General features: G+C 45.8%; 2 protein-coding genes across 2 annotated transcripts in view; one reads left to right on the forward strand and one right to left on the reverse strand.

The window, feature by feature from the left end:
• LOC311124599 (dihydrolipoyllysine-residue acetyltransferase component of pyruvate dehydrogenase complex, mitochondrial-like) overlaps positions 1-18,492 on the reverse strand; it is a 49,477-nt gene extending 30,985 nt beyond the window's left edge. Inside the window, exons 1-2 of the mRNA XM_084198714.1 lie at positions 18,103-18,492; positions 3,415-3,516 (exon numbers count right to left, since the gene is read on the reverse strand). Coding sequence (XP_084054840.1) covers positions 3,415-3,516; positions 18,103-18,363 — 363 coding nt within the window. The 5' untranslated portion in view covers positions 18,364-18,492. The remainder of the gene's footprint in view (positions 1-3,414; positions 3,517-18,102) is intronic.
• Positions 854-3,044, forward strand: LOC311124597 (uncharacterized protein; the record flags this gene model as incomplete). Its single annotated transcript, XM_084198712.1, has 4 exons — positions 854-868; positions 970-973; positions 1,247-1,940; positions 2,018-3,044. 4 exons carry the CDS (start codon positions 854-856, stop codon positions 2,760-2,762), a joined length of 1,458 nt encoding a protein of 485 aa, XP_084054838.1. The 3' UTR covers positions 2,763-3,044.
• Positions 18,493-18,734: the final 242 nt, after the last annotated feature.

Genomic DNA, 18,734 nt, shown 5'->3' on the forward strand with positions numbered 1-18,734 from the left:
GTAACAGTCCTCCCAAACCCTACGGTGGCCTTGTCAGTCTCCACCTAACATACATACAGTTAGCCAGGTAACAGTCCTCCCAAACCCTACGGTGGCCTTGTCAGTCTCCACCTAACATACATACAGTTAGCCAGGTAACAGTCCTCCCAAACCCTACGGTGGCCTTGTCAGTCTCCACCTAACATACATACAGTTAGCCAGGTAACAGTCCTCCCAAACCCTACGGTGGCCTTGTCAGTCTCCACCTAACATACATACAGTTAGCCAGGTAACAGTCCTCCCAAACCCTACGGTGGCCTTGTCAGTCTCCACCTAACATACATACAGTTAGCCAGGTAACAGTCCTCCAACAGTTCAAACCCTACGGTGGCCTTGTCAGTCTCCACCTAACATACATACAGTTAGCCAGGTAACAGTCCTCCAACAGTTCAAACCCTATGGTGGCCTTGTCAGTCTCCACCTAACATACATACAGTTAGCCAGGTAACAGTCCTCCCAAACCCTACGGTGGCCTTGTCAGTCTCCACCTAACATACATACAGTTAGCCAGGTAACAGTCCTCCCAAACCCTACGGTGGCCTTGTCAGTCTCCACCTAACATACATACAGTTAGCCAGGTAACAGTCCTCCAACAGTTCAAACCCTACGGTGGCCTTGTCAGTCTCCACCTAACATACATACAGTTAGCCAGGTAACAGTCCTCCCAAACCCTACGGTGGCCTTGTCAGTCTCCACCTAACATACATACAGTTAGCCAGGTAACAGTCCTCCCAAACCCTACGGTGGCCTTGTCAGTCTCCACCTAACATACATACAGTTAGCCAGGTAACAGTCCTCCAACAGTTCAAACCCTATGGTGGCCTTGTCAGTCTCCACCTAACATACATACAGTTAGCCAGGTAACAGTCCTCCAACAGTTCAAACCCTACGGTGGCCTTGTCAGTCTCCACCTAACATACATACAGTTAGCCAGGTCTGTGTTCACTACATATGAAACAGAGGAACACAAACTCAAGATAAAGAGGGGAAGAAAAGAGAGGAGGGGAAACCGTTTGAATGAATCCGACCATCCTCCTTCACGCCTCACTCACTAAACTGAAATACAAACCATCATCAAAGTAACATTCATAGGATCCATTTATCGATATCTACTGAACAAACTCACTATAATTATGATTAAGTTGAAACATCTGAGAATTTCCTGAAATTATTTTTTTTAACTGTCAAACCACGTTGTGATCTTGAGGTGGAGTTTTGCCAACAACCGTCACAAAATGCTTTGCAAAGGATAGTGCATCTTTATACACAGTGGTAGGGTCAGGGTTTTACACCGTGGTAGGGTCAGGGTTATACACCGTGGTAGGGTCAGGGTTATACACCGTGGTAGGGTCAGGGTTATACACCGTGGTAGGGTCAGGGTTATACACCGTGGTAGGATCAGGGTTATACACCGTGGTAGGATCAGGGTTATACACCGTGGTAGGGTCAGGGTTATACACCGTGGTAGGGTCAGGGTTATACACCGTGGTAGGGTCAGGGTCATACACCGTGGTAGGGTCAGGGTTATACACCGTGGTAGGATCAGGGTTATACACCGTGGTAGGGTCAGGGTTATACACCGTGGTAGGGTCAGGGTTATACACCGTGGTAGGATCAGGGTTATACACCGTGGTAGGATCAGGGTTATACACCGTGGTAGGATCAGGGTTATACACCGTGGTAGGATCAGGGTTATACACCGTGGTAGGGTCAGGGTTATACACCGTGGTAGGGTCAGGGTTATACACTGTGGTAGGGTCAGGGTTATACACCGTGGTAGGATCAGGGTTATACACCGTGGTAGGGTCAGGGTTATACACCGTGGTAGGGTCAGGGTTATACACCGTGGTAGGGTCAGGGTTATACACCGTGGTAGGGTCAGGGTTATACACCGTGGTAGGGTCAGGGTTATACACCGTGGTAGGATCAGGGTTATACACCGTGGTAGGGTCAGAGTTATACACCGTGGTAGGGTCAGGGTTATACACCGTGGTAGGGTCAGGGTTATACACCGTGGTAGGGTCAGGGTTAGACACCGTGGTAGGATCAGGGTTATACACCGTGGTAGGATCAGGGTTATACACCGTGGTAGGATCAGGGTTATACACCGTGGTAGGGTCAGGGTTATACACCGTGGTAGGATCAGGGTTATACACCGTGGTAGGATCAGGGTTATACACCGTGGTAGGATCAGGGTTATACACCGTGGTAGGATCAGGGTTATACACCGTGGTAGGGTCAGGGTTATACACCGTGGTAGGATCAGGGTTATACACCGTGGTAGGGTCAGGGTTATACACCGTGGTAGGATCAGGGTTATACACCGTGGTAGGGTCAGGGTTATACACCGTGGTAGGGTCAGGGTTATACACCGTGGTAGGGTCAGGGTTATACACCGTGGTAGGGTCAGGGTTATACACCGTGGTAGGGTCAGGGTTATACACCGTGGTAGGGTCAGGGTTATACACCGTGGTAGGGTCAGGGTTATACACCGTGGTAGGATCAGGGTTATACACCGTGGTAGGGTCAGGGTTAGACACCGTGGTAGGGTCAGGGTTATACACCGTGGTAGGGTCAGGGTTATACACCGTGGTAGGATCAGGGTTATACACCGTGGTAGGGTCAGGGTTAGACACCGTGGTAGGGTCAGGGTTAGACACCGTGGTAGGGTCAGGGTTAGACACCGTGGTAGGGTCAGGGTTATACACCGTGGTAGGAACTAAAGCAGTTCTAGTATCTGAATCAGGAAGTAAGGGTTAGTATCAGAAGCTCAGCGATCACGTCTCTCTGTGTGTGTTTAATAACGGTTATCATCTCCCTGTGTGTGTTTCTGTGTGTTATTTATGGTATGTGGACACCGGCTCATTCCAAAATCATGGGCATTAATATGGAGTTGGTCCCCCCTTTGCTGCTATAACAGCCTCCACTCTTCTGGGAAGGCTTCCCACTAGATGTTGGAACATTGCTGAGGGGACTTGCTTCCATTCAGCCACGAGAGCATTAGTGAGGTTGGGCACTGATGTTGGGCGATTAGGTCTGGCTCGCAGTCGGCGTTCCAATTCATCCCAAAGGTGTTCGATGGGGTTGAGGTCAGGGGTCTGTGCAGGGCAGTCAAGTTCTTCCACACCGATCTCGACAAACCATTTCTGTATGGACCTCGCTTTGTGCACGGGGGCATTGTCATGCTGAAACAGGAAAGGGCCTTCCCCAAACTGTTGCCACAAAGTTGAAGCAAATTAGTGGATTCGGCTATTTCAGCCATTCCTAACGCAAACCCTGGTATGTGTGTAGTCACCTCAGCGATCAGGTCTCCCTCTGTGTGTGTGTGTGTGTCTGTGTGTGTGTGTGTCCCTCATTGTGTGTGTGTGTAGTCACCTCAGCGATCAGGTCTCCCTCGTTGATCTTGTCTCCCTCCTTCTTCTCCCAGCGAGCGATGGTTCCTGTCTGCATAGTGGGGGACAGAGCAGGCAGCTCCACCTAACACACACACACACACACACAGACACGTTAGAATGATGGTTCCTGTCTGCATAGTGGGGGACAGAGCAGGAAGCTCCACCTCTCACACACACGTTAGAGCAATGGTTCCAGGGACACAGCTAGCTAGCTGGTTAACTACCAGGGACACAGCTAGCTAGCTGGTTAACTACCAGGGACACAGCTAGCTAGCTGGTTAACTACCGCTGCTCCCAGGGACACAGCTAGCTAGCTGGTTAGCTACCGCTGCTCCCAGGGACACAGCTAGCTAGCTGGTTAGCTACCGCTGCTCCCAGGGACACAGCTAGCTAGCTGGTTAGCTACCGCTGCTCCCAGGGACACAGCTAGCTAGCTGGTTAGCTACCGCTGCTCCCAGGGACACAGCTAGCTAGCTGGTTAGCTACCGCTGCTCCCAGGGACACAGCTAGCTAGCTGGTTAGCTACCGCTGCTCCCAGGGACACAGCTAGCTAGCTGGCTAGCTAGCTGGTTAGCTACCGCTGCTCCCAGGGACACAGCTAGCTAGCTGGTTAGCTACCGCTGCTCCCAGGGACACAGCTAGCTAGCTGGTTAGCTACCGCTGCTCCCAGGGACACAGCTAGCTAGCTGGTTAGCTACCGCTGCTCCCAGGGACACAGCTAGCTAGCAACCACTGCTACCAGGAACTTTGTCACTGACTGCTACTCCAGATAGGTGGTGAATGACAGCAAGCTAGCTACCCTATTCCTTCCCACAGCTAGCTAGCTAGTTTAGCCAACTAGCTAACAAGCCAACTCCACTGACATCACTTGCTCCTGATTGACCATATTAGCTACAATCAAGACTAGACTATTAGCTAGCAAATTATTATTTTTTTATTAACAAACGTCAACAAACAAAAGAGGAACAGTCATATATACAAACCGCCAGGAATCCTACACAAACAAATCATATTCTTTAATAATACTACAGGTTTTTCATTTTAGTTCATGTTATTGTTTCAATTCATTTATAAAGAGAAAAAAGGTTGTTTTCAATAAGACCACTAGTGAATCTGAAATGTTCCTATTATTACCTATTAAATATACTACATCCTTATCAATATCAGAATTTCTGAAATAAATAATTCTCAAAAGCATTAAATTGTACAAATGTCCAGTTTTCTTTGTAACAAAGTTCTGTATGTCAATGATTTTATTAATTTTTTTTACTATAAACACAGGTAAAAACAACTGAAAAACTGTCTCCATTCTCCATTAATCACAATTATAATCAGTTGTCACGCCCTGACCTATAGAACTCGTTTGGTGAGTCAGGGTGTGGAAATCTGTGTTTAGGTTCTAGTATGTCTATTTCTATGTTGCAGTGCTAGGTTGTGTGTCTATGTCTGGCCGGGTATGATTCCCAATCAGAGGCAGCTGTCGCTCGTTGTCTCTGATTGGGGATCATCCTTAGGTAGCCCGTAGCCTGCTGTGTATTGTGGGATCTTGTTCCTGTTAGGCTGGTGTGTGTATAGTGTGTATTGTGGGATCTTGTTCCTGTTAGTCTGGTGTGTGTATAGTGTGTATTGTGGGATCTTGTTCCTGTTAGGCTGGTGTGTGTATAGTGTGTATTGTGGGATCTTGTTCCTGTTAGTCTGGTGTGTGTATAGTGTGTATTGTGGGATCTTGTTCCTGTTAGTCTGGTGTGTATAGTGTGTATTGTGGGATCTTGTTCCTGTTAGTCTGGTGTGTATTGTGGGATCTTGTTCCTGTTAGTCTGGTGTGTATATAGTGTGTATTGTGGGATCTTGTTCCTGTTAGTCTGGTGTGTGTATAGTGTGTATTGTGGGATCTTGTTCCTGTTAGTCTGGTGTGTGTATAGTGTGTATTGTGGGATCTTGTTCCTGTTAGTCTGGTGTGTGTATAGTGTGTATTGTGGGATCTTGTTCCTGTTAGTCTGGTGTGTGTATAGTGTGTATTGTGGGATCTTGTTCCTGTTAGTCTGGTGTGTGTATAGTGTGTATTGTGGGATCTTGTTCCTGTTAGGCTGGTGTGTGTATAGTGTGTATTGTGGGATCTTGTTCCTGTTAGTCTGGTGTGTGTATAGTGTGTATTGTGGGATCTTGTTCCTGTTAGGCTGGTGTGTGTATAGTGTGTATTGTGGGATCTTGTTCCTGTTAGTCTGGTGTGTGTATAGTGTGTATTGTGGGATCTTGTTCCTGTTAGTCTGGTGTGTGTATAGCCCATTGCCTGCTGTGTATTGTGGGATCTTGTTCCTGTTAGTCTGGTGTGTGTATAGCCCGCTGCCTGCTGTGTATTGTGGGATCTTGTTCCTGTTAGTCTGGTGTGTGTATAGCCCACTGCCTGCTGTGTATTGTGGGATCTTGTTCCTGTTAGTCTGGTGTGTATTGTGGGATCTTGTTCCTGTTAGTCTGGTGTGTGTATAGCCCACTGCCTGCTGTGTATTGTGGGATCCTGTTCCTGTTAGTCTGGTGTGTATTGTGGGATCTTGTTCCTGTTAGTCTGGTGTGTGTATAGTGTGTATTGTGGGATCCTGTTAGTCTGGTGTGTATATAGTGTGTATTGTGGGATCCTGTTCCTGTTAGTCTGGTGTGTGTATAGTGTGTATTGTGGGATGTTGTTCCTGTTAGTCTGGTGTGTGTATAGTGTGTATTGTGGGATGTTGTTCCTGTTAGTCTGGTGTGTGTATAGTGTGTATTGAGGGATCTTGTTCCTGTTAGTCTGGTGTGTGTATAGTGTGTATTGTGGGATCTTGTTCCTGTTAGTCTGGTGTGTGTATAGTGTGTATTGTGGGATCCTGTTCCTGTTAGTCTGGTGTGTGTATAGTGTGTATTGTGGGATCTTGTTCCTGTTAGGCTGGTGTGTGTATAGTGTGTATTGTGGGATCTTGTTCCTGTTAGTCTGGTGTGTGTATAGTGTGTATTGTGGGATCCTGTTCCTGTTAGGCTGGTGTGTGTATAGTGTGTATTGTGGGATCTTGTTCCTGTTAGTCTGGTGTGTGTATAGTGTGTATTGTGGGATCCTGTTCCTGTTAGTCTGGTGTGTGTATAGTGTGTATTGTGGGATGTTGTTCCTGTTAGGCTGGTGTGTGTATAGTGTGTATTGTGGGATCTTGTTCCTGTTAGTCTGGTGTGTGTATAGTGTGTATTGTGGGATGTTGTTCCTGTTAGTCTGGTGTGTATTGTGGGATCTTGTTCCTGTTAGTCTGGTGTGTGTATAGTGTGTATTGTGGGATGTTGTTCCTGTTAGGCTGGTGTGTGTATAGTGTGTATTGTGGGATGTTGTTCCTGTTAGGCTGGTGTGTGTATAGTGTGTATTGTGGGATCTTGTTCCTGTTAGTCTGGTGTGTGTATAGTGTGTATTGTGGGATCTTGTTCCTGTTAGGCTGGTGTGTGTATAGTGTGTATTGTGGGTATAGCCCTGTTAGTCTGGTGTGTGTATAGTGTGTATTGTGGGATCCTGTTCCTGTTAGTCTGGTGTGTGTATAGTGTGTATTGTGGGATCCTGTTCCTGTTAGTCTGGTGTGTGTATAGTGTGTATTGTGGGATCTTGTTCCTGTTAGTCTGGTGTGTGTAGTGTGTATTGTGGGATGTTGTTCCTGTTAGTCTGGTGTGTGTATAGTGTGTATTGTGGGATCTTGTTCCTGTTAGTCTGGTGTGTATAGTGTGTATTGTGTGATCTTGTTCCTGTTAGTCTGGTGTGTGTATAGTGTGTATTGTGGGATCTTGTTCCTGTTAGTCTGGTGTGTGTATAGTGTGTATTGTGGGATCTTGTTCCTGTTAGGCTGGTGTGTGTATAGTGTGTATTGTGGGTATAGCCCTGTTAGTCTGGTGTGTGTATAGTGTGTATTGTGGGATCCTGTTCCTGTTAGTCTGGTGTGTGTATAGTGTGTATTGTGGGATCCTGTTCCTGTTAGTCTGGTGTGTGTATAGTGTGTATTGTGGGATGTTGTTCCTGTTAGGCTGGTGTGTGTATAGTGTGTATTGTGGGATCCTGTTCCTGTTAGTCTGGTGTGTGTATAGTGTGTATTGTGGGATCTTGTTCCTGTTAGTCTGGTGTGTGTATAGTGTGTATTGTGGGATCTTGTTCCTGTTAGTCTGGTGTGTGTATAGTGTGTATTGTGGGATCTTGTTCCTGTTAGTCTGGTGTGTGTATAGCCCACTGCCTGCTGTGTATTGTGGGATCTTGTTCCTGTTAGGCTGGTGTGTGTATAGCCCATTGCCTGCTGTGCATTGTGGGATGTTGTTCCTGTCAGGTTGGTGTGTATAGCCCATTGGACTTCACGTTACGTTGTTTCTTGTTTTGTTTTATGTTTATTGAGTGAATAAACATGTACGCTTTTCACGCTGCAACTTGGTCCGACCCGTCTCTCAACGTTCGTGACATCAATATACAGCTTGAATCTTTCCAAAACATGTTTCACAGGATAAATTCTATGTAACATTTTAAATAAAACTTCCTTTACCTTGTTACTGATTCAGTATATAATATATAATAATAATATGCCATTTAGCAGACGCTTTTATCCAAAGCGACTTACAGTCATGCGTGCATACGTATGTACAGTGCATTCGGAAAGTATTCAGACCCATTAACTTTTTCCACATTTCGTTACAGCCTTATTCTAAAATGGATTCAATTGTTTTTTCCCCTCATCAATCAACACACAATACCCCATAATGGCAAAGCAAAAACAGGTGTTTAGACATTTTTGCAAACGTATTTAAAAAAACAGAAACATCACACTTACATAAGTATTCAGACCCTTTACTCTGTACTTTGTTGAAGCACCTTTGGCAGCGATTACAGCCTCGAGTCTTCTTGGGTATGACGCTACAAGCTTGGCACACCTGTATTTGGGGAGTTTCTCCCATTCATCTCTGCAGATCCTCTCAAGCTCTGTCAGGTTGGATGGGGAGCGTCGCTGCACAGCTATTTTCAGGTCTCTCCGGAGATGTTCGATCGGGTTCAAGTCCAGGCTCTGGCTGGGCCACTCAAGGACATTCAGAGACTTGTCCCGAAGCCACTCCTGCGTTGTCTTGGCTGTGTGCTTAGGGTCGTTGTCCTGTTGGAAGGTGAACCGTCGCCCCAGTCTGAGGTCCTGAGCGCTCTGGAGCAGGTTTTCATCAAGGATCTCTCTGTACTTTGCTCCATTCATCTTTGCCTCGATCCTAACTAGTCTCCCAGTCCCTGCCACTGAAAAACATCCCCACAGCATGATGCTGCCACCACCAGGGATTGTGGCAGGTTCCCTCCAGATGTGACGCTTGGCATTCAGGCCAAAGAGTTCAATCTTGGTTTCATCAGATCAGAGAATCTTGTTTCTCATGGTCTGAGAGTCTTTACGTGCCTTTTGGCAAACTCCAAGCGGGCTGTCATGTGCCTTTTACTGAGGAGTGGCTTCTGTCTGGCCATTTTACCATAAAGGCCTGATTGGTGGAGTGCTGCAGAGATGGTTGTCCTTCTGGAAGGTTCTCCCAGATCTGTGCCTCGACACAATCCTGTCTCGTAGCTCTACGGACAATTCCTTCGACCTCATGGCTTGGTTTTTGCTCTGACATGCACTGTCAACTGTGGGACCTTATATAGACAGGTGTGTGCCTTTCCAAATCATGTCCAATTAATTGAATTTACCACAAGTGGACTCCAATCAAGTTGTAGAAACATCTCAAGGATGATCAATAGAAACAGGATGCACCTGAGCTCAATTTTGAGTCTCATGGCAAAGGGTCTGAAAACTTATGTAAATAAGGTATTTATGTTTTCGCATTGTCATTTTGGGGTATTGTGTGTAGATTGATTAAATTGTATTTTTCCCTCATCAATTTTAGAATAAGGCTGTAACGTAACAAAATGTGGAAAAGTCAAGGGGACTGAATAATTTCCGAATGCACTGTATAGTCCAAATACTGACTTTTAGCACTTGGTGGTCTATAAGAACTTCCCACCAGAATAGGCCTTAGATGAGGCAGGTGAACCTGTAGCCATATTACTCCCACATCATCTGACATGAGATCCTCTCTCAGCCTAACAGGAATATGACTCTGGACATACAGGACATGGCAACATCCTCTCTCAGCCTAACAGGAATATGACTCTGGACATACAGGACATGGCAACATCCTCTCTCAGCCTCACAGGAATATGACTCTGGACATACAGGACATGGCAACATCCTCTCTCAGCCTAACAGGAATATGACTCTGGACATACAGGACATGGCAACATCCTCTCTCAGCCTAACAGGAATATGACTCTGGACATACAGGACATGGCAACATCCTCTCTCAGCCTAACAGGAATATGACTCTGGACATACAGGGCGACTCCTCCATTTACATGTATAGCTTTTCTATATATTCTTTACCATGTATAATTACTACTGCATCAAAGGAATGATCTAAGTTGCTAGCCTAGCGCGGTTTTACTGTTTCCTCTACTACCACACCGTTATCTGGCTGCCTCATTACTACCTCATTACTACCACACCGTTATCTGGCTGCCTTCATTACTACCACACCGTTATCTGGCTGCCTCATTACTACCACACCGTTATCTGGCTGCCTCATTACTACCTCATTACTACCACACCGTTATCTGGCTGCCTCATTACTACCACACCGTTATCTGGCTGCCTCATTACTACCACACCGTTATCTGGCTGCCTCATTACTACCTCATTACTACCACACCGTTATCTGGCTGCCGTTCATTACTACCACACCGTTATCTGGCTGCCGTTCATTACTACCACACCGTTATCTGGCTGCCGTTCATTACTACCTCATTACTACCACACTGTTATCTGGCTGCCTCATTACTACCTCACCGTTATCTGGCTGCCTCATTACTACCACACTGTTATCTGGCTGCCGTTCATTACTACCACACTGTTATCTGGCTGCCGTTCATTACTACCACACTGTTATCTGGCTGCCGTTCATTACTACCACACTGTTATCTGGCTGCCGGTCATTACTACCACACTGTTATCTGGCTGCCGGTCATTACTACCACATTGTTATCTGGCTGCCGTTCATTACTACCACACTGTTATCTGGCTGCCGTTCATTACTACCACACTGTTATCTGGCTGCCGTTCATTACTACCACACTGTTATCTGGCTGCCGTTCATTACTACCACACCGTTATCTGGCTGCCGTTCATTACTACCACACTGTTATCTGGCTGCCGTTCATTACTACCACACCGTTATCTGGCTGCCGTTCATTACTACCACACTGTTATCTGGCTGCCGTTCATTACTACCACACCGTTATCTGGCTGCCGTTCATTACTACCACACTGTTATCTGGCTGCCGGTCATTACTACCACACTGTTATCTGGCTGCCTTCATTACTACCACACTGTTATCTGGCTGCCTCATTACTACCTCATTACTACCACACTGTTATCTGGCTGCCGTTCATTACTACCACACTGTTATCTGGCTGCCGTTCATTACTACCACACTGTTATCTGGCTGCCTCATTACTACCACACTGTTATCTGGCTGCCGTTCATTACTACCACACTGTTATCTGGCTGCCGTTCATTACTACCACACCGTTATCTGGCTGCCGTTCATTACTACCACACTGTTATCTGGCTGCCGGTCATTACTACCACACTGTTATCTGGCTGCCTCATTACTACCACACTGTTATCTGGCTGCCTCATTACTACCTCATTACTACCACACTGTTATCTGGCTGCCGTTCATTACTACCACACTGTTATCTGGCTGCCGTTCATTACTACCACACTGTTATCTGGCTGCCGTTCATTACTACCACACCGTTATCTGGCTGCCGTTCATTACTACCACACTGTTATCTGGCTGCCGGTCATTACTACCACACTGTTATCTGGCTGCCTCATTACTACCACACTGTTATCTGGCTGCCTCATTACTACCTCATTACTACCACACTGTTATCTGGCTGCCGTTCATTACTACCACACTGTTATCTGGCTGCCGGTCATTAATACCACACTGTTATCTGGCTGCCTTAATTACTACCACACTGTTATCTGGCTGCCTCATTACTACCACACTGTTATCTGGCTGCCTCATTACTACCTCATTACTACCACACTGTTATCTGGCTGCCGTTCATTACTACCACACTGTTATCTGGCTGCCGGTCATTACTACCACACTGTTATCTGGCTGCCTTCATTACTACCACACCGTTATCTGGCTGCCTTCATTACTACCACACCGTTATCTGGCTGCCTTCATTACTACCACACCGTTATCTGGCTGCCTTCATTACTACCACACCGTTATCTGGCTGCCGGTCATTACTACCACACTGTTATCTGGCTGCCGTTCATTACTACCACACTGTTATCTGGCTGCCGTTCATTACTACCACACTGTTATCTGGCTGCCGGTCATTACTACCACACTGTTATCTGGCTGCCTTCATTACTACCACACCGTTATCTGGCTGCCTTCATTACTACCACACCGTTATCTGGCTGCCGGTCATTACTACCACACTGTTATCTGGCTGCCGTTCATTACTACCACACTGTTATCTGGCTGCCGTTCATTACTACCACACCGTTATCTGGCTGCCGTTCATTACTACCACACTGTTATCTGGCTGCCGTTCATTACTACCACACTGTTATCTGGCTGCCGTTCATTACTACCACACCGTTATCTGGCTGCCGTTCATTACTACCACACCGTTATCTGGCTGCCGGTCATTACTACCACACTGTTATCTGGCTGCCGTTCATTACTACCACACCGTTATCTGGCTGCCGTTCATTACTACCTCATTACTACCACACCGTTATCTGGCTGCCGTTCATTACTACCTCATTACTACCACACCGTTATCTGGCTGCCGTTCATTACTACCACACTTATCTGGCTGCCGTTCATTACTACCACACTTATCTGGCTGCCGTTCATTACTACCACACTGTTATCTGGCTGCCTTCATTACTACCACACTGTTATCTGGCTGCCTTCATTACTACCACACTGTTATCTGGCTGCCTTCATTACTACCACACTGTTATCTGGCTGCCTTCATTACTACCACACTGTTATCTGGCTGCCTCATTACTACCACACTGTTATCTGGCTGCCTCATTACTACCTCATTACTACCACACTGTTATCTGGCTGCCTTCATTACTACCACACTGTTATCTGGCTGCCTCATTACTACCTCATTACTACCACACTGTTATCTGGCTGCCTTCATTACTACCACACCGTTATCTGGCTGCCTCATTACTACCTCATTACTACCACACCGTTATCTGGCTGCCGTTCATTACTACCACACTGTTATCTGGCTGCCTTCATTACTACCACACCGTTATCTGGCTGCCGTTCATTACTACCACACTGTTATCTGGCTGCCGTTCATTCCTACCACACTGTTATCTGGCTGCCGTTCATTACTACCACACCGTTATCTGGCTGCCTCATTACTACCTCATTACTACCACACTGTTATCTGGCTGCCGTTCATTACTACCACACCGTTATCTGGCTGCCTCATTACTACCTCATTACTACCACACTGTTATCTGGCTGCCGTTCATTACTACCACACCGTTATCTGGCTGCCTCATTACTACCTCATTACTACCACACCGTTATCTGGCTGCCTTCATTACTACCACACCGTTATCTGGCTGCCGTTCATTACTACCACACCGTTATCTGGCTGCCGTTCATTACTACCACACTGTTATCTGGCTGCCGTTCATTACTACCACACTGTTATCTGGCTGCCGTTCATTACTACCACACTGTTATCTGGCTGCCGTTCATTACTACCACACTGTTATCTGGCTGCCGTTCATTACTACCACACTGTTATCTGGCTGCCGTTCATTACTACCACACCGTTATCTGGCTGCCGTTCATTACTACCACACCGTTATCTGGCTGCCGTTCATTACTACCACACCGTTATCTGGCTGCCGTTCATTACTACCACACCGTTATCTGGCTGCCGTTCATTACTACCACACCGTTATCTGGCTGCCGTTCATTACTACCACACCGTTATCTGGCTGCCGTTCATTACTACCACACCGTTATCTGGCTGCCGTTCATTACTACCACACCGTTATCTGGCTGCCGTTCATTACTACCACACCGTTATCTGGCTGCCGTTCATTACTACCACACCGTTATCTGGCTGCCGTTCATTACTACCACACCGTTATCTGGCTGCCGTTCATTACTACCACACCGTTATCTGGCTGCCGTTCATTACTACCACACCGTTATCTGGCTGCCGTTCATTACTACCACATTGTTATCTGGCTGCCGTTCATTACTACCACACTGTTATCTGGCTGCCGTTCATTACTACCACACTGTTATCTGGCTGCCGTTCATTACTACCACACTGTTATCTGGCTGCCGTTCATTACTACCACACTGTTATCTGGCTGCCGTTCATTACTACCACACTGTTATCTGGCTGCCGGTCATTACTACCACACTGTTATCTGGCTGCCGGTCATTACTACCACACCGTTATCTGGCTGCCGGTCATTACTACCACACCGTTATCTGGCTGCCGGTCATTACTACCACACCGTTATCTGGCTGCCGTTCATTACTACCACACCGTTATCTGGCTGCCGTTCATTACTACCACACCGTTATCTGGCTGCCGTTCATTACTACCACACCGTTATCTGGCTGCCGTTCATTACTACCACACCGTTATCTGGCTGCCGTTCATTACTACCACACCGTTATCTGGCTGCCGTTCATTACTACCACACCGTTATCTGGCTGCCGTTCATTACTACCACACCGTTATCTGGCTGCCGTTCATTACTACCACACCGTTATCTGGCTGCCGTTCATTACTACCACACTGTTATCTGGCTGCCGTTCATTACTACCACACTGTTATCTGGCTGCCGGTCATTACTACCACACCGTTATCTGGCTGCCGTTCATTACTACCACACTGTTATCTGGCTGCCGTTCATTACTACCACACTGTTATCTGGCTGCCGGTCATTACTACCACACTGTTATCTGGCTGCCGGTCATTACTACCACACTGTTATCTGGCTGCCGTTCATTACTACCACACTGTTATCTGGCTGCCGTTCATTACTACCACACTGTTATTAATCACTACTTGTATTTGTGAGAGGTGTTGACATGTAGAATGCACAGAGTTGTCTGTTTGAACTACTGGCACACAGCTCAGACACCCATGCATACCCCACAAGACATGCCACCAGAGGTCTCTTCACAGTCCCCAAGTCCAGAACAGGGCAGCACGGCTGGCCCTTAAAAGTACACGGAGAGCTAACATTAATAATATGCATGTAAATCTCTCCTGGCTCAAAGTGGAGGAGAAATTGACTTCATCACTGCTTGTTTTTGTAAGAGGTGTTGACAAGCTGAATGCACCGAGCTGTCTGTTTAAACTACTAGCACACAGCTCAGACACCCATGCATACCCCACAAGACATGCCACCAGAGGTCTCTTCACAGTCCCCAAGTCCAGAACAGACTATGGGAGGCGCACAGTACTACATAGAGCCATGACTACATGGAACTCTATTCCACATCAGGTAACTGATGCAAGCAGTAGAATCAGATTTAAAAAACTGATAAAAATACACCATATGGAACAGCGGGGACTGTGAAGAGACACACACATAGACACATGCATGGCTGAAGTGCACGAGAATCAACATGCCACATGGGCTATAGACAACCCCCATAGTGCTATAGACAACCCCCATAATGCTATAGACAACCCCCATAGTGCTATAGACAACCCCCATAATGCTATAGACAACCCCCGTAGTGCTATAGACAACCCCCATAGTGCTATAGACAACCCCCATAGTGCTATAGACACCCCCCATAATGCTATAGACAACCCCCATAGTGCTATAGACAACCCCCATAGTGCTATAGACAACCCCCATAGTGCTATAGACAACCCCCATAATGCTATAGACAACCCCCATAATGCTATAGACAACCCCCATAATGCTATAGACAACCCCCATAATGCTATAGACAACCCCCATAGTGCTATAGACAACCCCCATAGTGCTATAGACAACCCCCATAATGCTATAGACAACCCCCATAGTGCTATAGACAACCCCCATAGTGCTATAGACAACCCCCATAGTGCTATAGACAACCCCCATAGTGCTATAGACAACCCCCATAGTGCTATAGACAACCCCCATAGTGCTATAGACAACCCCCATATTGATCAAAGGGTTTAAATCATCAAAACTCAACTCTTCTAGATAAGATCCTAATAAACCCTTGAGACCATCTTAATTACCAAATTGGAAATCGTCACTAAATGGCTCAACTCTGCAGCTTGTCAACACGGCAGCTCTGCTCCTCCGAAACAGGAAACAGTCTCGTACGTTGTCAAAAAGGTGAGTTTCTAAAATTCAATGAATGCAAAATGCTCATTAGATGTCCAGAGACAAAAATAATGAATTGTTGGCGAAGTATAGCCACTCGAAAAATTACATTCAGAGTCTGGATCTCTTTAGTACATTTACATTTACGTCATTTAGCAGACGCTCTTATCCAGAGCGACTTACAAATTGGTGCATTCACCTTATAGCCAGTGGGATCACCACTTTTTTTTTTTTTTTGGGGGGGGGGGGGGGGGTGATAGTGTTAACTGCCTATGGGCCAAATTTGCAAGTGCCAAAAAGTGAGTAAACTGCCCATCTTAACTGTAATATATCTATTGACATCAATGAGAGTCAGGAGTTACTGCAACTAGTGTTGGCATGATATGCAATGCATTTTCAGACAGGTTGAACAACGACCATTTTCTCCAAAGTATTGTTAGTGTGTTATTATTGCATGGAGTGAGTACTGTGAGTATACTCTGGTGGGCTGTATTAAAACACTGCTCAAAAAAATAAAGGGAACACTAAAATAACACATCCTAGATCTGAATGAATGAAATAATCTTATTAAATACTTTTTTCTTTACATAGTTGAATGTGCTGACAACAAAATCACACAAAAATTATCAATGGAAATGAAATGTATCAACCCATGGAGGTCTGGATTTGGAGTCACACTCAAAATTAAAGTGGAAAACCACAATACAGGCTGATCCAACTTTGATGTAATGTCCTTAAAACAAGTCAAAATGAGGCAATAGTTGAACAAATTAATTTCTTCCTAAATGAAGGAGCAGCTAGCTAGTTTAGCCTACTCAAACACCCTGTACAAACAGAGGGATGCTATTTTAGCTAGCTGGCTATGACTATCCAACACAACACTGGAACTCTTCCAAGTCAAGGTAAACTTTTGGTTTAATTAATTTATTGCCACCTTACTGCATGATTGTATTTATTTATTGCAACATTACTGCATGATTGTAGTGGGTTTACTAACGCGTTAGTTCTATTAGCTATGACGTTACTTTAGCTAATATGGGGACAACGATGTAGGCTGTGTGTAGCGGTTATGACATGGGTTTGCTGGGAAAGTTTTTTTTAGCCTGGTCACATACAGCTGATGTGTTGTTCATTGAAGTCCACAAGTGAAGGGAAAAGGTGAGAGGAGGAGAGTGCATAGATGCAAGAAGGAATAAGGAATACAACGTGGCTGCTATGAAAGTGTTTACACGTGATCAGGGGTGTATTCATTCCGCCGATTCTGTTGAAAATAATAATCTTAAGCAAATGGAACGAAACGGGGATAAATATACCTGAATTTGTCCAATAGAAACTCTCGTTTGCAACTGTTGGACTAATGAATTCACCCTAGACCAGCTAGATGCAGGCAAGAGTGTGCAAGGCGGTATTGAATGTGTCATTGTCTGTCCATGTGTCTGTCACCTCAAATGTTTCATTCATAGTCTAGGTTGTAGCAACCTCATGAAGGGTATTGGGAAAATTAGAGTATCATGTAGTAGCCTAAACCTATAGATGTTACATTGAACTGGGTGAATGGAATATGAATGACAGTCATCCAATATGCTGTAATAGAAATAAGGCCATGCTCATGAATAAATAAAAAAAGTGTCCTCCCTCATTTTAAACGGCACTGACCGTCACTGGTTGAAACTGTGCTGTTTGCACCCCTTTCTGACCTATGTTACATATATGTAACATATGTAACATTGTATAACTATTGGCAAGAGTGTTCAATAAAAAAATGTTATTTGGGTCTCCTTGGGCGATCCTAATCACTGCTTAATTTACATGTAAGGAAAACTGAAAGGGTTAAAGTTCACTGACAGACAATTCATAACAATTTCACTGGCTTGCATGGCAATAATGCTGCATTTTTTTTTTTTTCGGATCCATTTGGGTCGGATACATACCCGACCCAATTTGGATCCCATTCTCTCTCACCTCGGACATGTTTTGGGTAGGATCTGGTCCACCTCGGATCGGATATTGATTTAAAAATAATAATTTACAGGATCCTGTGGGGGTCATGTAGGAATTGAACGTATCCAATTCGGTTCGGATCTTATTTCTGGGATCCGAGAAGACCTCTAGTCATAGCCCACACAAGTACAAAGTTAACTAGTTCGCTGGCTAACAAGCTAACGCTAGCTAGCTACCTCACTAAGGTTACCTTCTGGTGCGGCGGTAGGTTGTAGAAGCGCTGGGTGCCGCTGGCGGACATGGGGGCTTGCAGCAGGGCCTTTCTGCTGGAGAACACCACGGTGTTCAAACTACCTCCATTACAAACAGTCCTTGACCGGACAAACCCGTGGTAACGCCTCAGATGACAAGGTCCCGGAGAGGGACGAGAGCTCACGGCAGGCCCAGGAAGTGCACCGCGGCACCGGGGAATCGCCGAAGAACTCCTCAGCCGCAGGACGAGACGGAGCATTTCGCCTTGGTTAGTTTTAGTCGCTAAATACCTTTTATTTCCCGCTGGAGCTACTCCGGTTCTGGAATGGCTGATAGCAATAAAGTGTCCTTCAGTCACCCGAACCAGCCCAGGCAGCTATCTGCTCACTTTCCAATGACCTCTCTGATCACAACACAACGCTTTACGGCTCTCCTTCCCCCGTCCTAAACTAGGTTGCCAGGTTGGGTCAAAAAAGCTACAGAATGTAATTTCAGCTGATGTAGCACCAACTCTCTCAAGTCATTTCATGTGCACTCTGTTTTTTGAGCTGTGTCATAATTACTTAATCAGTATGACATTGCGATCAATATAGCCACGTTTTTTAACAAGTTCTTTAGATAACATCATAA

The sequence above is a fragment of the Coregonus lavaretus genome, assembly GCF_964263955.1.
Source record: "Coregonus lavaretus genome assembly, contig: HAP1_SCAFFOLD_203, whole genome shotgun sequence".
NCBI classification, from domain to species: domain Eukaryota; kingdom Metazoa; phylum Chordata; class Actinopteri; order Salmoniformes; family Salmonidae; genus Coregonus; species Coregonus lavaretus.